The 21,234-nt window shown below is 48.7% G+C and overlaps 2 protein-coding genes across 4 annotated transcripts in view; both read right to left on the bottom strand.

The window, feature by feature from the left end:
• The window catches only part of LOC117890253 (nephrin), a 62,084-nt gene that overhangs the window by 24,332 nt on the left and 16,518 nt on the right, over window positions 1-21,234 (bottom strand). Inside the window, exons 3-18 of one of the 3 annotated variants that reach the window (XM_034795002.1) lie at window positions 15,320-15,472; window positions 13,152-13,325; window positions 10,974-11,127; window positions 10,773-10,909; window positions 8,390-8,557; window positions 8,149-8,280; window positions 5,648-5,784; window positions 4,506-4,659; window positions 4,282-4,419; window positions 3,889-4,053; window positions 3,547-3,825; window positions 3,191-3,472; window positions 2,715-3,138; window positions 2,437-2,603; window positions 1,213-1,401; window positions 390-545 (exon numbers count right to left, since the gene is read on the bottom strand). In XM_034795002.1, the coding sequence (XP_034650893.1) occupies window positions 390-545; window positions 1,213-1,401; window positions 2,437-2,603; window positions 2,715-3,138; window positions 3,191-3,472; window positions 3,547-3,825; window positions 3,889-4,053; window positions 4,282-4,419; window positions 4,506-4,659; window positions 5,648-5,784; window positions 8,149-8,280; window positions 8,390-8,557; window positions 10,773-10,909; window positions 10,974-11,127; window positions 13,152-13,325; window positions 15,320-15,472 (3,009 nt within the window). The remainder of the gene's footprint in view (window positions 1-389; window positions 546-1,212; window positions 1,402-2,436; window positions 2,604-2,714; window positions 3,139-3,190; window positions 3,473-3,546; window positions 3,826-3,888; window positions 4,054-4,281; window positions 4,420-4,505; window positions 4,660-5,647; window positions 5,785-8,148; window positions 8,281-8,389; window positions 8,558-10,772; window positions 10,910-10,973; window positions 11,128-13,151; window positions 13,326-15,319; window positions 15,473-21,234) is intronic. The other 2 variants (XM_034795000.1, XM_034795001.1) reach the window with 2 other exon arrangements.
• LOC117890254 lies at window positions 6,776-8,026 on the bottom strand. Its single transcript, XM_034795003.1, has one exon. The coding sequence runs from the start codon at window positions 7,992-7,994 to the stop codon at window positions 6,858-6,860; it is 1,137 nt and encodes a 378-aa protein (XP_034650894.1). The 5' UTR covers window positions 7,995-8,026; the 3' UTR covers window positions 6,776-6,857.

Raw genomic sequence — 21,234 nt, 5'->3', positions numbered from 1 at the left:
AAATTGCCAGACTTCGCTCCCTGGCATATGCGGCAGATATGAGCGGGCTTATCCCTTTGACCGCTGGAATATGGGATTGTGCAGGAAATTGTTTAGTGCACTCACAAGAGTATCTTGTGGCCCATCGGAAGCTGCAAAACGCGCTCGCATTCGCATCCGTATCCGCATCCGCATCCGGCGGTGTCACGGAAGTGGTGCTGACTGTCATGTCATGCGCTGGCATGGAAAGTGCCTCTTCGCTTTCTTGCTCTTTCGCTCGTAAGAACTCAAATTAAATGGAATATAATATAATCAAGAGGCAACAACAGGCAATGGCAACGGCAACGAGCATAAACTACATAAATTATAAGAAAACGAACAAGAGCAGGGAATAATGAAATAAAACGAACCTTTCTTGCGACGCTGATGCACAAAGAACCAGGCGACGAGGGCCGCGTTGACCAGCAGAAAGCCGAAGGCCGCCAGGGAGATGCCAATTATGACCAGGTTCGGTATGTTGCCCGCCGCCGAGTCCTCGCTCAACTCCGCTGGCATCAGTTCAAGTCCTTGCGACAAAAACAAAAACAGCCCAAAACGAACGGACCATGAAAATACAAAAAAGGGAATAAAAGAAAATAAAATAAAAGAGATGCTTGCAAGAATAAAACAATAAATAAATACTAAATGCGAAATGACAAAAAGTACATGGATAATAATACATATATCAAAGGGAATAAAAAACAAGAAATGAACGCGACATCGTAGTTCCAAATGGATGCCCCCAACTGGACCTCCACTGGGGATTTGGGCACGGTTGCCATGGCGAGGCGCACGCAGCAGCCAAATCAAATAAAGAAGCCACCGAGTGACGCAAATCACGTAGTAGACAGCCCTCCACACCCCACACCCCACCGCCCACCGAACATGTGGATGGTAAATGAAATTAGCGACGCCATCGCCATCGCCATCGTCAGCGCATTCCCTGGGCCAACGTTTGACCACGACGCTGCCGCACGGCACGTGTCCGTGTCCCAGGCAACGCCCACAAAATTAAAAGGAACCCGTGCACCCGACAAAGGAGAGACATCCGGTCGCGGCTATTATAAATTCAAATGCCCCTCCACTCTAGCCTCTGTAGCTCCCTATTTGCCAGCAGAGAAACGACAAGAACAACAACAGCAGCAGCAGCAGCGGCAGCTGCCGCGGCAGCAAGGAACAGGAGGAACAGCATACCACGTTTGAGCCGCTTCTCGTTCCGTTTGTGCAGACAACAGCCGATGACAAACACGTTGAGGAGCACAACAACAATGCCGGCACCGACTCCGACCAGCAGCATGGCCGATGTGCCGCCCAGTGGGGTCTGACTGGTGGTTGGTGGTCCGCCGCCCAGCGATGATGCCGGCTGTGAGGGCGGTGGCGCCTCTGCTTGTGTCCATTGTCCATTTTCCAGCAATGTCCATTAGATGTTGTCGTTGTCGTTGTCGTTGTTGATGGGTGCATAATACAATTCCAATTAAGTGCAGCAAATGGGTTAAATGGAGAACGTTGTTGTTGAGTGCAGGGACATAGCAGGCGAAAAATACATTACTGGCCCAAAGCAAATCAAGCATCCATATGACTCTACGGGCAATTGTATTCCATTTTGGCCCGTCACCTTTTATTCTAAGAACTGTCTTTCTCCTTTCCTTTCATTCCACAAATGGTCTCTGGTCAAATGGTCTCTCTGTTTTTGTTCTAGGAACTGCGTTAATTCTTTGAGCTTATTTGGTTCATAAGAAATATTTGTTTTAGTCTCTCCATCATGCTAAGAATTTAGCTGCAAAATCGATAGCTCGTGGATACGAGCACATTACAGTGGTACTTAGAACCTAAATAAAATTCTCTCAAATGTTTGGTTTTGTTCGCTTTCCACTTGCAGAAAAATCTGAACTGCTGACGGCCACTATTCGACTCCACTGCCATCGGCTTGGATCGATCTAAAAACGAACTCTACTCTCTACATTTCTGACTGACTTGTCCCGATTCTAGACGTTTGCTGGGCTGCTTCTGGCTCACATTTTGATCCAATTAGTGGAGCTTGTGTGGCATCCTATTCATCCTTTATCTACTCTCATTCTACTGGCAAGTAATTATGCTGATTACAGCCTACATCCCGTGCGGGATGCATAATTGATTCGACGGTTGAGTCTGGTGAACCATTTCATGACAACAAACCTGACCGGGCCAGACCGCCGTATAAGCCGAGCGGCAACTGAATCGCTGTGATACCTACCGGCCGGCCATGTAGCTTTCTGTGTGGCCATAAAAGCCAAATGGCGGAATTGCATAAATCAATGTCAGCATCGGTACAGGAGGAGCACAGCTTCGAGTACAGGGCTCGCGGCTATTTTGAATACTACTCCTCATAGTCGCAGAGCCAGTGCCAGTGCCAGTGGCAGTGGTCGTGGGTGCGCTTACCTTTGGTTTGGGCCCGCGTCAGGTCCGGCAGGTAGGCGCTCTGGCCGAGCTCGTTCCATGCCATCACCGAGAACAGATAGAGCGTATCCATGCGTAGTCCGGCAATGGTCAGCTTGTGGCTATTCGGCAGCCCATCAATGTACTTGTACTGCTCCCGGTCGACGATTCTGCAAATGAGAAATGAGATGATGTTGCCGTTGCAGTTGCAGTTGCAGATTCGAAATGGTTGGTGTGCATTAGTCCTCTGTCTCCCTCTTTCATTTCCATTCGACACATACCGATATCGCACACGATAGGATGCCTTTAGGCCACCATCGAAGCCAGGTGTCCAGGCCACAGTGACGGCATCGTGGGTCACATTCAGTATGTTGAGGCTGAGCGGTGGATCCGGCTGTGAGGTAATTTCCAGGCGCACCGTCTCAATGGTCTCGCCCAGCTCGTTGCGGGCAATGCACTCGTAGGCCCCGTAGTCGGCGGGCGCCACCTTGTCGACAATGAGGGCGGACTCGTAGGTCAGGGAGTCTATCTTGCGCTCCTCCACCTCGTACTTGTAGGTGCGATTGATGGGCAGATCCTTCTTGTCCTGCCGCCAGATGAACTGCGGCCTCGGAGATGCCTGGGCGCGGCATGGCAGCCTGCCCCGCTCCCCCGTGCCGCTGGCCGCTCGCATCATGGTCGGTGACTTGGTTATCTCCGGAGCAACTGCAACACAAGAAAGGGTAAAGGGTGGGGCATTGATTAGATTGTAACTTACATTTGACAATGAGCAGGACATCTCGGTTGGTGGGATTGGCCACTCGATTGTCGGCCACACATCGGAAATTGCCCACATCCTCGCGCTGGGCATTCTTGAGGTGCAGATAGGAGGTGCCATTGGCAAAGGTCGTCGATGTTTTCACGGTCATGTCATAGCCCACGCGCTCCCACTTCACGTGCTCCTCGGTGAGCGGTTTCCCCTCCACGCTGCACGAGAGCATCGCGTCCTCGCCGGGATTCACAATGATGTTCTCCGACACGGCTTTAATGGTGGTGCCATCTGTACAATTGAGACCACGATTATTGTTGCACCTCTCCCGTCTCCCGTCTCCCGTCTCTCCACACAACACTCACATTCCACCACGACGGTGATGTTCAGCGTGGCCTTGCCCTGCGTATTGCTGGCGCTGCACGAGTAGACCCCCGCATCGTCGCGATGCAGCCGCGAGAAGTTGAGGCTGCCGCCGTCGGCAAAGATGCGATGCTCGCCGCCCTGCGGTATCGTGCTGCCATCCTTGGTCCACTTGTACTCCACCGCTGTCGGGTTGGCCTTCGTCTGGAGCGCCACCTGGAGGGACTCACCCTCCACGCCGACGGCTGTCGATGAGGGCGGTGGCACAAACTTGGGCCGATCTGAGGGGAAGGCTCGTCCACATTGGGTTCTTTCTTATCTAATTGCTCAATTAGCGGACTTACACAGGACATCCAGGCTGATGGCCTCGTGGACGCTGCGCTGCAATGCCTCGTTGGCGCTCTGGCAAGTGTAGACCACGCCGTTCATTTCCTGTGTGATGTTTACCCTGAACTCCAGCGTGGATACCGTGCCGCCCCAGAGCCCCGGCTTGGATGTGTTATTAATGCCTGTAGATAGAGCAAAAAGCAGAGAAGTATCCAACATAAATGGGCGTAATTTTAGTGACTGGCAAGCAAAACGGATGCTGTCTCGTGGCAACGCCTCACAGCAGCAGCAAAAACAGACAGACGGACAGACAGAAGGGGAGTGGAAAGTGCATTACAGGCGCCGCCAAGTCCATGGCGAATGGGCAAATTTCCAATTGCCAAAATCGCCATGGTACACATTGTACATACCTTCAATGGGGATGCCGTCCTTCCACCAGGACAGCTTTGCCGGCGGATTGCTGGAGCTGGAGTCACAGATGATGGCTGCCTGCATGCCAGGTCGCAGCTCTTCCGGTTCAATGCGTATCTTGACCGTCTCCGGGGCAACTGCAACAGAGCACGAAAGAGAGCCAGAGGGCGTACGTATATAGAGCCAGGAATAATGGGGAATGGTCGTCTCGGCATCTACTCACAATGCACGCTAAGTGTCGTGGACTGAAAGAGAGGGATTTCTGTGGCGCTGTTGGAGGCCTCGCAGCGATACTGCGCCTGGTTGTCCGTCACATTCGCCAGGATGGTGATTTCCGCCGAAACAGACTTGTCTGCCGCTCGTATCACCGAATTGATCTGAAGGGGAGGCAGGAAGGGTTTTTCGTTACTGTTGCCGCAGAGCAATGCGCTGTGTGTGTTTTCTCCATGGTGCATTGCATTTTAATTTTGTGGCTAAAATGTCATTTTATCTGTGGGCACACACTGGACACGCATAAGTGTAGTCCCCGTGGGGAGTCGCACCTGCAACTGCCACACACACACAGCCCTCATATAAATATGCAGCAGCAGCAGCAGCAGCAGCAGCTGTGGTTTGCTGTTTACTATGCCCTACGCTTGTGGCATGCATCACAACTAGCTGCAGCCTGATCTTGGATCGTATTCTATGTTAAAATCACTCAACTATCAGGTGCAAATATACGTTTTCTGTTTTGTGAAGCTTCTACAGAGTTTACTATTTAACATTTAACATGAAAAACTTCACAGAAAATCTTATTTTGGCACATGCAAACCATTATTTTCATTTCATTTGCATGCAAAAGTATTTAAATTCGATTCAATGCAATCCAATCAATGGAAAATTCATTTATTTCGGTTACTTTGAGGAATATCTAATATCGAATTATCTAAACGGAATGCATTTGATGCTTCGACTTTTCGTGTCCTGCTTTTGCTGCCCCTCTCTAGCTCGGACATGCTCTAACTCTATGATAACTACATGCAATGGGATAAAGTTGCCATGATAGTTGGCGTTGGAAGGTGTGAAAGCTGCAATGTTTTCCGTGGTTCTTTCTGCTGGCTGGCATTCAAAGAGCCCTGGGGCCCACAGATAGAATGTGGCGGCTGCTGGGTGGCCTCATTAGCACTTTAAGCCCATAAAGCGGAAGCGGAAATGGTCAACAAAAGCGCCATTATTGTTTTGCGGATGTTTGCTGTGGCCTGGGTGTTGATAGTGCTTTCTGCTGCTGTTACTTGTGCGAGTGTGTGTGTGTCTGTGTGTGTGTGTGCTTGTGCTGCAGAAAAAAAGGGAAAACAAATGGTGGCACGGGTGCAGCTTTCCACTCACCCTCTTGTCGTTTTTGTACCACGTGAGCGTCGCCAACGGATTGCCGCCTGATGAAACGCAAAGGAGTTTTTGCACAGAGCCAGCCGGTATAATTTGTCCTTCTATATAGCCGGAAATTAATGGCGGTGCGGGAGGATCTGCACAAGACAAAACAAACAAAGAAAAATGTGACATGAGAAAAACGTTTGTCGCCGCAGAAAGAAAACTGAACAAAAAAAAACAAACACAAGACAAACAAAAGAGCAGCAGAATGTGAAAAACCGACACCCAAACAAAAAAGAACAAACTTGGCCACGAGGCCAACAAATTATGGCCTACAACAAAATGGCAAAGGACTAGGACCAGGGACCCACCGCTGCGTCGTCGTGCTGGTGAGCTGTGGAGCTGTGGAGCAGGGGAGCAGGGGAGCTGCCAAGCGGCCAAACAATAAAAATTAAAATTATTTAATTTGCCGCGCATAAAGTACAAATATCTGCAGGGTGCCCGCATCCTTAAGGCGTCCTTGAATGCCTCGTGGAGTGCTCTGTCCGAGGAGGGAGGCGGCCGTGTTGGATCTTTTGCTCATTACCTTCGGGGCCTGCTAGTCATTTTCGCCAGTGCTTTGTGGATGGTCACAGTGCTGGGAGTGTGGGTAATAAATGTAAATCTCCCACTGTCTCTCGCTCTCTCCTGCTCTCCCGCTCGTTTCTGTGCTGTTGGTCAGTGAAATTAATTAGCGCTGCTGGAGGCCCGAGAGCGCACACAAACATGAATCAGGGAGGGGGATAAGAGGCGACTCGACTTGCTGGCTGACTGGATAACCCAAACCAAAATCGCAATTATTAATAAGCCAACGAATGGCACTCCTCCTCCTCCTCCTCCACTCTCCCTTTTTGGTGGCTCCATTTTCAAACCCATTCCATTTATTTGCTGTATCTTCCGTATTTGCCCTTTCCCCATGTTATGCCCCACACAAAATGCCTCATATAATTGAGCCAAATGAAGATTGACATCGAACATTGGATAATGGAGTCGCAGGACACTTGCAGTTGTTGCGTGGCGACGGCCGTGTAGCATCTAATTGGACCTTTATTTGTGTCCGTTGGAGCATAAAGTGTGAATATAGAAAAGGAACAGCAAAACGAGTATAGACATCAAGGATTTATCGAACAAACAATTTCGTGACGAGCGATAGACACAGAGAGATTTTGGGGGGCATCCTTAAAGCTGCCTAGAGCAGGCCGCAGCTGGTGAAGAGCAGTCCACGGCTGAGCTTGCCATTCTTGGTGCCATAGCTCTGGATGCATTCGCAGATTTTGCTGCCCTTGACAATGCGGCCGAAGCCGACACGTGTGCCATTTACGACTGTCAGCGGCTTGAAGGATATGGCAAAGGAGAGGCGCTCGGGAAAGCCCGAGCAGTGCGACTTGCTGAAGGACAGCACGTTACTGCATTGGCCATGATCGATCACCTTGGCATCGTACTCGAGGGGCTGGTGGAGCAGCGAGTCCGGCGCCAGCTGCAGGTCCGCCTCGAGCCAGAGATTGGGAAAGAGGCGCTTCACGAGAAATTTGCTCGCCTGATTGCACAGGCAGGAGCGCACCACCTGCAGGACCACCAGGGGGGCCGCCTCCGTGTATAGTTGCACCACAATCCGGCCCAGAGGGCGGGCATCCTTTAGGTACATGTCGAAGTAGATGCGCGGCCGGAGGAGACGCTTGCGTTCCGCATCGGTGTCCGGCAGCTGAATGTTGAAGTCCTTGTACTTGGCCAGCGCCTCGAGGGGCAGCTCCAGGGGCATTTCCACGATTTTCTTTGGCTTTGGGCCGTGCCGCGTCTTCCTGTCGAGGCCCGTGTCCACAACGCTTTGTACGTCCAGAAGGCGCTTGCCCAGATCCAGATTCTCGCGCTCCAGCCGCTCCAAATTGGCAACGGCCATCGGAATGCCCGACATGGCGTACGTCTGCTCGTACCGAAAGGGATTCACCGTCCCGTGGGTGCGCATTATGCGCGATATCTCCACCAGCAGCTGGATATTCTCCTTTGTGCGATTCATGAACACATACGCCTCGTCCCGCAGCCCATTGATGCCGGTGACACGAGCTGCCTGGAAACTGGGCGGCTCCGAGTCCAGCTTGCTGACGGCACTCTTCACCCGCTCCCGATGCGTCTTCCACATCTTCTTATACATTTCCATCGATGCCGGCATGCGGTGTGCCTTCTGCCCCGCCGCCTTTTTGAGCGCCGCCTTCCTGCTGCTGGCCTCCAGATCGGCGGCCAGCTTCGCCTCCTTGGCCATGCGCACCAGCTCCCGCGTGGACTCGGTCACGCAGTGCGGAAATTCGGAATATTGCGGCTGTTCTGCCATTTGCAAAAAATAAACACAAAACTAAACAAAAGAGAACTTCTATGTCGAAACAAAAACTGACACAATCTGCCATGATCCTGTTTGAAGGGAACTAGCAGGTGACGACTCCATTGGGAGTACAGATAATGGGGCAGCATTTTGGATGGTAACTTACACAGAACATTGATCGTGTGGGTGGAGACCACATTCTCCGTTAGCTGCATGTTGAGGCCGTGGCAGATGACGACCAGGGAGCGCTTGTGGGGCTCCACAATGGCGGTGATGTTGGAGCTGCTCGTCCAACCGCCTGCAATGACACACAGCGACAAAGACGGACAGGCAGAGATGTAGATGAATGGTTATGGGGTTATGGTAGGGGTTGGGCATGGCTGCCCCGCCCATCTGTTGCCACTTACCTTCGGGGCTGATAATCTTGCTGAAGGTTGTGTTGCGCACCTGCCGACCGCCCACCATCCATTTGATCTCCGCAGGTGGATTCGATGGCGCTGTGTTGCATGTCAGTGGCACAACGTCGCCGACGCGCGCCTCTGTGGGTCCCATTACGGTGACGTGCGTGGGTGCAACTGTGTGCGTGTGTGTGTAGGATGGGAGAAAGAAATAGGATAATGAAGAACACTACCAGAAGTGCGGCGAAATAATAAATATTTCACAAGGAGCGCGTGGCTCCTGAGACTGCTACTTATGGAGAGCTATCCTTGGCATATTCGACACTCCTCCGGTGCTCCTGTGCTCTATACACTTTCTAAGGGTATTCTGAACTAAACCTTAAGCACTGTTTCTCTTTGATTACAATAGTTATGAATAAGTTGAGTGTTGCAAAGACGAAACTCTGCCTTTGTGGCTCATTATAAATGTATCCCTAAGCAATATTTTTAGCAAGGGTATCCCGTTCTTCGTTGCTTTCCTGCCTTTAAGCCTTTCTTGTTTCTCGAAGAGCTTTTGCGTGAGGCAGGAGGGAGACTGCTGCTGCTGCATCTGCCACACCAGTACCTCGTGTATGCAAATTATGACTGAGTGACTGACAGGTGTCCGTCCGTCCGTCTGTCCGTCCGTCCGTCCGTCCGTCCGTATCGCCGTCGTGTCCCTGCCGTGCGGTGTGGTGCCTCCCCATTGCCGGTTTGTGCGTCGAGCAGCTATTACCTAATGCCAGTCTCGAAATGGCGAAGTGCCAGCTGCAGCATCTGCCTCTCTTGATGGATAAGTGCATATATTACGCATACGCAGTGTTTGCCGTTCGTTGTCTTCAAATACAAGGAGGAAGATGGTTGAGATGCGATGGTGGTACGACTGCCTTTCGCACTCTCGATGGATGTTCCGCATATAAATAAACATTATGAATTCTTAACTTCTCGCATCCTTCGTCGGTCCGTGATGCTGCCATACATCTTCATTCTAGACACAGATATCCGGATATCGCCCCACGTCTTGCCTCTTTTGTTGTTGTTGTTTTTGCGTGGAGTTGTGCCACTCCTTCGTTATACATAAATAATGCGAGTGTGTGTGTGCCCATCTGATGCTGTCAGCCGGATCTCTGCCACCAAATGTGGCACACGTATTGGGGCAAGATGGAAGCCTGACCCCACACAACCACTCTGATTGGTATGCGCATAAACAAAAACTGGACAAGTTTTCGCTTCACTCGAGGACTCCAACGGAGTGGGCCTTTAAAGGAGGGCAATGTTGCTGCCACACATGCCACAACGTTTGCCTAAAGACTCGCTGCTTCAGGTAAAAGATGCCAATTTCAGCGCAGACAGCGGAGATCCTTGAGATTTGAATATCGCGGTGGCACACGTCGAGCTCTTGCTTAGTCCCCAAAGTGCCGGAGTCTACACAGTCTTCAGTCATTCATTTACATGTTAGAGAAAACACACACACGCACACACACACACACACACACACACACACACACTTGCATATGTATGCATAAGTAGCAGCAGAATGAAGATGCAGTTGCATATGTGCTTGAGTAAGGGGAGGTGGGGTCCGTCTTTCGTGTCTGTCCGAAGTGTCGCTAACGACTTTGGCACCGCGACTCCCCCCAGCAGCCTGCGCGCTGGCTTTGTGTCGCCTGATTGCAATTGTTGTAACTCTAACAAGCTGCTGGAGCGCAGGCAGCCAGGCAGCAAGGCAGCCACTGCCAACGCTATTTGGCACTTGAAAAGAATTTGCATTGCTTGATTTGACAAAGCCAAGTGGCGAAGGGATACGGCTAGAGCCATAGATAGAGCGAGACAAAGAGAGAGAGAGAGCGAGAGAGAGAGAGGCTTTCAAAGTGCAAACTTAAGCTTAATTGCAAAAGAAAGCAACAGCAGACTGGAGCAGAGCAAAGGCTTATTTCTGTCATGCATCCGCCTCTCTCCACACACACACACGCCAGCTCCCCCTCCCTCTCTTTGTGTGTGTGTGTGTGTGTGGGTCGCGTGCCAAATGCTGTACCCGAGGTCTTGTGAAATTTAGAGGATGTTGCAGGCATCCCTAGCTGTTGACATCCACACACACACACACAGATGTGGAGGTCCTCCATCCTGTCCGTCTGTACAAATATGCATGATGAGTGGGGGTGGGGGTGGGGTATGGGTTGGATGCCTTTGAGAGGCCTGTGCACTATCCGATATCCCTGTGCATGCCGATACCCCATTGGCATTCCAGGCCCCGCGTTTTCTGCGCGCATAAATATGAGTCCTGTGTACAATTAGGCATTTAACCCCGCAGCTGTCTGCAGGAGACGATTTCCTTTGATGGCTCCATTAGGGCATTAGGCGCTCCTCTACTTACACAGGACAGATAGATCCACTTCCGCCTTGAGCGGCGTCTGGGACATTACGTTGCTCGCCTCGCAACGGAAACGGGCCTTGTTGTCCCCAGCCTCAGCGGTAAACGCATAAATATTCTCCGACAAACGTCCAGCGGTTCTAAGAGACGGAGGGATAGGCAGCAGATATATTATAAATGGGCTGCTGATGTACCATTACTCACCTGTAGGCCATGCGTATCTGGGATCCGTTCTTGTACCAAATAAGCTGTGCGGGCGGATTGCCACCGCGACTGCGGCACATTAGCTCCACGCTCTGGCCACGCCTCAGTGTGTCGCCCTGCGAATAGCCCTCGATATAGGGCGGCCCCGGGGGATCTACAAAATGGAATGTAAATGTTGCAGAGGTGGGGGAATTCATTTGGCATTTCTGTGTGTTTACAGTTGGCATATTTAATTGCAAACTATTTGCTGCTGCTGCTGCTGTTGACCCGCAAATAAATTCAATTTACACTAAAGCAAAAGCAAAATGTGGCAGAGCGAGAGAAACCCAATTGTTGTACACTTTTTAATTGCTGTGTTTGCATGTAAATCGCTTGTGCGGTCATATGCATTATTTTTCGATTTCTCTCATTTATATAATACACTTGATAAAAAGGGTATTTTCATTTTTAGTAGATGTTTGCTGGTAGCGGTAATTCAATTACAAGCAACAGAATATACAAACAGAAGAGAGAGACAGAGAGAGATCACATTGCGGTGCGCTCTCTTTTCTGTGTTGTCTCCTCTGGCAGAGCGAACGAGAAAGCAAGCTTTTTTCGCTCCAACTCGACGCTCTCGCGGCACACAGAGAGACAAGCGAGGGATGACGATCGGGTGGTGAGCAGCAAGCAGTAAATGGCAAAAACAATTTTTCACAGCCACTCTTTGTCGTCTCCTTCGTCACACACAAAGGCATATTTCTTTCTACAACTTGCGTGCATTGAGTATTTATTGAAAGACTTTCAAAGGAATGGAGTGGGGCGCACTGGCTTAAGAGCATCAATAGCTTCGGTCTTCACAGGGCACCCAACGGCTTTGTGGTTGTTGTTTTTTTTGCTGGCTTTTCCTGGCATTTTTGGGGGCGTTCTGTGCTTGTTTACTTGTTGTTGCGAGGGCGCCACGCTGGGCGGTTAATAATAGTGTAAAATACCACAAAACAGTGGAAAAATACAGCGCCAACGACAACGACAAGCGGACGGACCGGGCCGGAGCGGTGGGGGCGGAGGCACAGCAGGCTGTAATATGCGTGGGGATACAATTTTTAATTGACTACAGGGAAATTTGTATGGCACTGGGAAATTTTGCACAGATAAATTCCGTTATCCATACGTTCCATGGGGTCGAATAATTTTGCTGAAACGGCCACCTCTTATCCGGGCTTTTCGGAAAAATGGCAAACAGATTTTCGCACAATTCTCTTAATGCATATTTTCCGCTACAGGTGTTCTTTATCAGAATTTGACAAGCGGTCAACCGTGTTGAATCAACAGCAGGAGCAGGAGGAGGAGCAGCAACCAGATGAGGCAGAAAAGCTGTCACACACACACACACACACACGGGGAGTGCAGTCGGTTCAGGCAGGTGTTGTGGGTCCCTGCAGCTATGCAGCGGAAAATTAAATTAAAATCACTTGAAATATTGCACGACGGAAGCCAGGACAGAATGGCCCAGAATGGACTGTAAGGGCTGCCGACCGGGCCAAGAGATGCAATAATAGCGTCATAATTAAGGCCCAAAACGAGTGTGAGAGAATATAAAGCTCTGCCACACACTCTGCCCCGGAATGCGATGCAGATAGCGTACAGAGATTTCTGCTCGGTTCTTTTTCCCCCCATGCAGGAAATGGCCGTCCCAAAAAGGGTGGCTGGACAGGGCCATTTTGCCATTTGCCAGCTGCCTATGCATAAATAACAAAACATAATTAATTTGAATGTGCGTTTGGTTATGGCGCGGCGGGTGGCGGGTGCTGCAGGTGTAGCCACAATCAATAAGAGTACTCTCCGGGCCATGCCCCCACGATTCTTTGGCACATCTGTGTGCCACATTAGAATTTAAAAACTAATTAATACGCGTGCCAATTGCGCAATTAGCGGCCTTGATGGCAAAATGGCAGCCAGCCGCACTGGGGCGCTCTTTCCCGTGTTCGTGTCAGTATCGATGTGGAACCAAAAAATCACCATTGAGCACAGCCTGCCGTTGCCACACACACACACACACAGGCACACACACAGCAGCACATTTGTTCAATTGTATCTCAAAATGAGAGAGCTAATGAGGTCGCATGCCCAGGACCCCACGGGGACCCCACGGGGACCCCACTCTAATCGCTAGATGCGGAAGCTGTGGCTGTGGCTACTCACACAACACGGACAGTTGCACGGTGGCACGCATGGGCATGTCCGGTGAGAGGGCCTTGTGCTTGGCCTGGCACGTATATTCCGTGTAGTCATCATCGGAGCCCGGCTTCAGCTTCAGGCTTGACGTGGTAGTCCATCGTTTCGGTATGGTTTCCTCCACCAGATCATCGCGTTTTTCTGCAAAAAAAACAAAATAGGAAGATGTTTAAGTGGAAAATTCAATGGGTTTTATGGCCCCCTTTTTTGGGGTCGGTTTTAAAATATATTTCTGACATCATTTTCAGTTATAAATTGTGAATGTGGTGCGGCCGGCCGCATCTGCGCTGCAAAACAAAATATTGGCCCTCAAAAATGAGTGGCGTATGCCTTTGCCACCCACCAAACTATCCCCAGGACCATGTTCGTGGCGCTGTCTGTGGGGTAATCACCACAGAGATGGCCGTCTGCGCACATTAACTGCCATTTACGCGTCTTCCTGCCACACACAGAAACACAGACAGGGCAGGGCGCACATGCCTGCCCCTCCATTCTCTGACAGCTTGCAAATGATACAAGAACCAGAACCTCATTCCCTACCAAACTGCCCATTGTCGTAAACCCTCGTTTGTCCTGTTGCAGGACTCTGGCTCGGACCGTGCCGAACCGGTCCGGTTGGAGACCCTTCCTGCCTTCCTGCCTGCCGGCCTGCCGCAACATATTGCGTCATAAACATAATTCATCATGCAGCTTCCTCGACTTCCTTCCGCCGTCCACATTTCCTTGCGGATTTTTCCTACATTTTAACGCCGTTTTGCGAATTTTCTTTCTTTCTTCTCTTTTTTTTTTGGGGAGCAATGGGGAAGTGTAGGTCGTGCAAGGCCTTTGTTTTTTATATGTTTAGCCCCGAAATAAAAAACAAAAAAAATAAGAAAATTCCATCATCATCATCCTGGCCCTCTCATGGTCGTCGTTGTCGTTGTTGTCTACTCGTAAGCTTCACATTTTGGAGCGTTTTTAACGCGCCAGTTGTGCTAAAATGATTTCGTTAGTCGCCAAATGACAGCACCATGCCACCACCCACAAAAAGGGGCATCATCCACGTTCCCAACATCTCGCCCACACCCACACCCACATGTAACGAGCGGGGTCCGTCCACATACCCATAATCATTATGAAAATTAAAAGTCGTGAAGGCGGCGTCGGTGGCGGAGGCTAAACACCGTGTGATGGCGGCCGTATCCTTCAGCCATGCTGACATTTGCATTTTTCCATATTTTCCGTGGCAGTCAGGCTCTGTTTTCCAATTTGCCGTTTGCCGTTTTGCCGACTGCCCGGCAGCGGCTAAATGACAAGGCAGAATAACACGGCATAACCATGCCACCGTGCCACAGTGCCACAGAGCCGAGCATCTGAGCAGATAAGGGCAAAACATCGACAGTCGACGCTTTGTTGGAGTGTAAAATTATTATTTAAGCACCGTCATCAAGCCGAAAGTCAACGTCCATTTTCCCTGGCTCTCCCACCCTCTCGCTCTCTGTCCGTCTCCGTGTCAGAGCCTACCCTCATCGTGCCATAGCCTCCACATGTGGCATGGCCGAGCGGTTGACAGCCTGACAGCACCATTGGCCCCACCTTCACGTGGAAACCGGTTCATCCGCACTTATCCCACGCAGATGGCGGAGAGGATAAGGGCATGCCCCCGAAAGAAAAAACCCATTTACACATTTCGTATTCTGCATTGTATATTCTAGTGTTTTATTTTATGCCTGCTAATAGGCGGTGGCCCGCCCTTCCCGCACCACCACACAGATAATCGTACGCTTTTCGTTCCATATTCTGTAGCGAAATTAGCATCTGGAACAATGCCATTAAGTCCAGCCGATTAAATTTCATTTTCCACCTAATTTTAACCATAAACCACAATATTGGAGTTCGTTTGCTGGATATTTCGGAATATTTCCTACTTAAAAAAGACCAAAAATATATCTAACTTGAACTGATAAAAGAAATGGCCAAAAGTTGTCTTTTAATCCTTCCTTCACAGCATTTTCCCTGTTGTTCTCTGGCTACATTTAAGTAACTTCTTTGACGATATTTCTATTGAATTATTTAAGTATTCTACCATCACTTGTCGTTCGCACGTCTCGCGTTGACACCTTAAATTATAAATCAATTCTTGAACAACTACCAACCTGGCTTGTATTCCACGTTGCCGCGATACCAGACAATTTGAGCCGCCGGCTTTGCATTGGCCACAATGCACTTGAGCTGCAGGTCCTGATTCTCGCGCACCTCAACCTTGGAGTTGTGGCTGTAGCCTTTGATCTCGATCGAGGCAGGCGGAGCTGTAAGAAGCAGAAACAGGGAACAGATTAGAGTTGCAGCAAACGGTTGCACCAAGTACATAGTATGGGTATATGGAATATATTATGTATATGTATGTATTGAAGTCAAAACAAGGGACAACAGAGCTTTTGCTCATTATGGCCACAATGGCATTACAGACGTATGTACTTGCCACCCACGTGGCATGGGTATGGGCGTGGCAGTGCCTGATGCATTGTCTGTGTGTGTGTGGTTGTGTGGGAGAGAACAGAGACGACATTGTTGTTGCGGGCCCAGGTTGAATGGCCGTGTGGGGGCTGTGACTGGAACATGTCCTGGAGAACCTACATAAGAGGCAGCCAAATCCCGCTCTGCTCTCCTCTGTGCCCCTCGTTAATGTGTTCAAATATGAGTTTCAATATTTGCACACCCGTAGTGGAGTCCCCCGAGTGGCAGCCAGAGTCTAGGTCTGTGACTGTGCCTGTGCCTGAGCCTTGGCAAACTGTTGAAATATACACGACGAGGCAACGAAACAATGCCCCGCCCCGAGTCGTCGTTGTTTGTGGCGTGTGGGTGGTTGCACGCGTATGAATGCAGAAACAAACAAACGAATGCATGGGGGGTATGGGGCATGGGGAATGGGGCATGGGGCATGGGGTAAACACAAACATGAAGCAACGTGGATAAAGTTAAGTGCACGTGTGCATTATTTTAATGCCACCTGAAGGAGTTTTGGGTACCCAGTAGCAGAAACAGAAGCAGAACCAGCACCAGTACCTGGCCATTGCCATTGCATTTCCTTGTGCAGCACTAAGCAGGTGCCTATGCCGCGCAATGCCTGCCACACTCGAAAAAAACAACAATTGCGATTCATGGTTACGTTTTGTTGGCCCGATGTGTGAATTCGCTCAGTGTAGTGCAAGGCAGGCTGCTGCCTCAAGTGAAGAAAGTCCTGCATTTGACATGCAACATATGTTGCCGTCTGTTGCCTCCACGAACTCCGCTCCCAGAGAAGTTGTTGCATGCCAGATGAATGCTTAATGTCGCACAAGGAGCTGGCTGGAGCGGTACTGTACTGCTGTACTTCTGTACTCCTGGCTGTTAAGGGGAATGGGAAATTGGATGGGGAGGCATAGGGAACAGCATAGGGTGGTTGGCTGGTGTCGCCGGCTGTTGCCATGCGTAGTGGTAATTGCTGTTGCTGGAGCCGCAATATGAAATCGACACCGCAAAGCGAACAGGTTTATTCCTTTGATTTGGTTTAGGATCGCCGACGGGGTCCTTCAATTATTATGCACAAATCAAATAAATAAATGAAATTCCGCAATCAAGAGGCACGACACAAACACACAAGCGGATTCTGATGTCATAAGCATAATTTGTGTGTGGCTCTCCCTGATTTTCGGTGTCCTTTCCCGAGGATACATATCGCTAGATAAATCCCTTGAGGACATCCCAAAGGTGGAATGTTGTACATATTTAATAAGCTTTACATAGTTTTCGTTCATGGGGCGGCCATCTGCTGCTGCTCAACAACTTTTGGGGCGCCTCAAGTCAGTTTTGTTTAAGCAGAAAATGTTGGTGGGGTAAAGTTTATTGATTTGATTAAAGTGAAAGCAGTAGAGCTTCACTTTCTCTCTCTTGGAAACTACATATAGCTGCAAAAATCTCTTTTTAATTTGAAGTATTTCGCACACTCTTTTCTGCAACTCCCTTGGCAGTAAACACAATCAAATACTCCTCCAGCCACGCTGAAGGACTCGTCTCATGTGCTGGATATGTGTGCAGCTGCACTCTGCTTGTAATGCTCTGGGAAAAGCTGTATGCCGTGGGAGATGCCAGTGGCAAACATGAGGATCATCTGGCAGGCAGCCTGGCATCAGCCAGGCATCAGTTCCGACTTAAGGCTTTGTGCCACCGAAATTTGGTGTCGCCCCACCAGGCCACCGCAGCGTCGGTTGTTACGTGCACTGAAAATTCATAATATTTGGCACAACACAGAGAGAACGGTACCAAAATGTGGTACGAAGCACACGAAGGTGCATGTGGTGCGTTGCATAGTTAAAAAGCGAAATGTATGCACAATATGCGTATGCTCGTATGATTTTTCATGGCAAATGCAACTTGATTTATGCCGGAGAGCGTGTCCGTGTCCGTGTCCGTGTCCCCAACCAGCAGTCCTGAGGTGGCCGGGTCAGGGGTATATCGTACCAGTAGGGTTATGGGTTATACGTGTGTGTGTGTGTGTCTGTATTTTTGATTGGCATGCAAATTGTATTTGATTATTGACATATGCATGACTTGGGAGGTCGGTGGGTGGGTTTGCGGTCTGTTGCATTGTGTTTTGGGGCTTTCATTTCATTTCAGCAAATGTTGAACAGAACTGATGAGAATTTGGCCAAAGGTTGAAGGACTTCAAGTACAATTGAATGCATTAAAGATAATGGATGCCACAATTCTGCAGACCACTCATCGATGAAGGTGTTGTGCCAATCTCTGGAATTTGTTTTGCTGCCAAATAGCTGCTCCACGGCTATTGTCCAGTCCAGAGAGCATTTTAGTTTAAAGTTTTGTTTTTATTTTATTTGCTATCAGCCTTTGAAGCTGTACCTGATTCTTGGTCTTTGATAGCTGACCGTGTCTATTGGATCCTTTTTCAGCTAGAAAAAGAGTTGATTGCATTTTGTTGAGCAAGTTGCGCGACTCACACGTCAGCCATGGTGCCAGGATATGCAGTTGGGAGTGCAGCATCAGTGGCAGTATTCCATGACGTAAGAAGTCTTTTGTTCTGGCTCTTTGAAATCTACTTTTGTGCCCTTTGTATTGCTCCAGAAGTGTCTCTAACCAATGCATTGGTTGGCATCTAATAATGTATGCATCGATGGATGCAATAACGCTCCTAGGAGCATCCGCGTGCTGGTGGCAGTGGCAGCCACCAAAGGACTACACAAAGTGCAATTTGCCATGAACACTGGACGTGGACTTCTTCCCCAACGCCTAACCTAACCCACTAATAGTACGCCTCATAAAAGTTTTATGCGCTGAAATACTTTGGTAGCCCTTCCGCCTGTCCTGCCACCGAGCCACGTTTAACCCGGTCCAGTCCATGGCCCGAAGAAAAGCCCGAGTTGGCCGTTCCTTTTTTTTCTTTCGTTTGACGTCAACTTTTGAAGGCAGCAGCTGGATGGTGGGAGTGTGAGTGGTGGCTGGGATGTAAGCCAATGTTGCTTGAGCCATCGCGGGACTCAGTCACACCCAAAGTGCGGCCCCAAAGGCGTTTGGGGTCCATGGACATGGATTGGCTTTAAGGTCAGCTTCACATAACAAATGCTGGGCGATATTTCTTTGGGAAAGCCGAGAGATGAAAACTTTCCTCATTTGCACTTCAATTACAAGACAAGGGACCAAAGAAGAAAGAGAGAGAAAGATGCAGAGAGAGAGAGAGGGGAGGGAGAGGGACAGAGTGTGTGTGAAAAATGTGCAGACATTTGAGAATCAATGAAGTGCGTCTATTGGCCAAAAATCCGGCATTCGGTAGAGCTAGTACAAGTAGCTCCTTCCACTGCCACCTCCCCAGTCCCACTTCCACTCCCACTCCGAGTGTGCCTTAAATTTGTGCAGCTTTCCATTCAGAAACATATATAAATTTGAAGAGGTGTAATTCGGGGGGAAGGACTCTGGATGTGGTGCAAGTATATCCATTCTGTGCCTCGATTTCGCATTGCCATTGTGTCTGCCACGACCGCCCGTACATTCCGCTGCAGTAAAAAGTTTCAACTCTTCCCTGGACCACAGGACCAACTGGACCCATCCTGGACATGGAGGAGCCTTGCGGCATATGTGTTTTTAGCTCCATTATTCTAGTTCCATATTTTTTTTTTTTTTTGGGGCTTCTGTTCTTTTTGGAATTTTTATTTTAAAATTAATGGCATGCGAAAATGTTCTGTAAATTTCCATAAATTTGCAGGTAGACTTTTGTGTGCAAAAGTTCTTTACTTTGCCAAACTTATAATCTAATTGCGCCCTCACGTACATATATTACACATATATACACACACATACATACACATGTACATATAGCACCTTGCGTCAGAGTATATGTGGGTAGAATAATTTAAAAACTTTTACATAAGCACGGGACCAGGTTACAACCAAATTGGCTCCCACAAAAGCTTTGTGACTTGGTCTACAAATTAAATTTGGGCAAGGTCTAAAGTTGAGCGAATTTAAATATTAATACAGCATCTGGTCAAAGTTTTAATGGAAAAAAAAGAATTGACCAATTATGAGAAACGAATATGGGTAGTGTACATAATTGAACTGCTATTACAAAAAATAATAAAAATCACGAGTCCTGACATAAAAGCTTAACCGCTAAACCACCTTGGGAGAGGAAATCAATCAATCATTTATTGTTAATTATATTGCCGAATCTCTTGGGAAGTTTAGAACTTCGTTTCGGATACATTAAACATTTAAATTTTTCATTTACTTATTTATGCAAATTATTTGCAATTATTGTGGTTGGGCCTTTTACAGTAAATGGAATATTTCCACATCTAATTCACACAATGCTCAAAGAACAACATTCCGGTGGAAAACAAAGGGACAGGCAGAAATGAAAAATTCTTGTGGCTACTTTTTGTGGCACATTCCGTAGGAAATTCACTTAAAGTGCACCCCTACCACTACGGTATTGGTGCAGAAATGAATGAACATCACCTTTGGGGAAAAATCAATTTAATGTAATTCGAACTTAATTGAATTATTACGCATTTGTCCACATTTCCCTTTGGCTAATTGCTGCAATAATGTAGCACGTGTGCCCGTGCCCCATGCCATGCCACACACACACACATACATACATACATACATAAGTATGTACATAGTCCATACATGCTCGCCCACTTTGTAGCACCGAATACCGGAGACTGGGCGACAGACACATGTCATCTCTCCACTGTGACCTAGGAGCAAAGGCAGACCCAGACAAGAATTCCCTTCCCTTACAAAGCATGGCGAAAGGCAAAGGGATCGGTGGGTTGGCACGAGGCACGGCATTCGCACAAGTATCCACAATTATGACAAACATTCCGTGCTAGGAGCGAGTAGGAGGCGACCTTTTGCCGCAACAACACCAGCGGTACAATTACTAACAAGCCAAGACACATCGCCCCACACCACAGCACCTAAAGTCTCGCTCCATGAGATGTACGGCATATACTACGTATACCCTCACAGAGGGTACTATGTTTTGGCCAACTAGTTAGGAATCTTTCATTACATTCTGAAAGAGTTCGATTGGTACGAAGCTTTTGATTATATTTTTGTTTATGTACGAATATGTATTTTTATACACTTTTATGTATCAAAAGGATGTACGAACTTCGGAGCAATTGAAATACATTTGTTTAACTTTTTTCTTGATTTCTCTTACCCTCCTTCGAGAATTCTTGTGCTTCAAATTGCACACACACACACCTATGTACATGTACATATGTACATATGTATCCACATTGTCACAGCTCATGGCGCGTAATTAACTAAACAAACGTCATTAAGCATGCGCATGTATGTGTGAGTGGGTGGGTGATTGTGCGTTGGGGGAAGTGGGTGCGAGGCGGCCCTTAAGTCTTGATACGTCCTCGTAGTACATGTGTAGTCGTAGGCAAGAGGGAGGGACGGATATTGAGACCATGGAGCCTCATCTACTCAACTCCCTCCCCCTTGCAAAGCATTTCTTTAGAATGGAGAGGAGAAACGGAATAAGACAAACGAGGCG

Source organism: Drosophila subobscura, chromosome E, assembly GCF_008121235.1.
Source record: "Drosophila subobscura isolate 14011-0131.10 chromosome E, UCBerk_Dsub_1.0, whole genome shotgun sequence".
Lineage (NCBI taxonomy): Eukaryota > Metazoa > Arthropoda > Insecta > Diptera > Drosophilidae > Drosophila > Drosophila subobscura.
The sequence above is the reverse complement of the archived record's forward strand: the minus strand, read 5'-3'. Positions and strand labels throughout refer to the sequence as shown.

Excerpts from the sequence above, each read along its gene's own strand:
- LOC117890254 (XM_034795003.1), bottom strand. The coding sequence starts at position 7,994 with ATGGCAGAACAGCCGCAATATTCCGAATTTCCGCACTGCGTGACCGAG.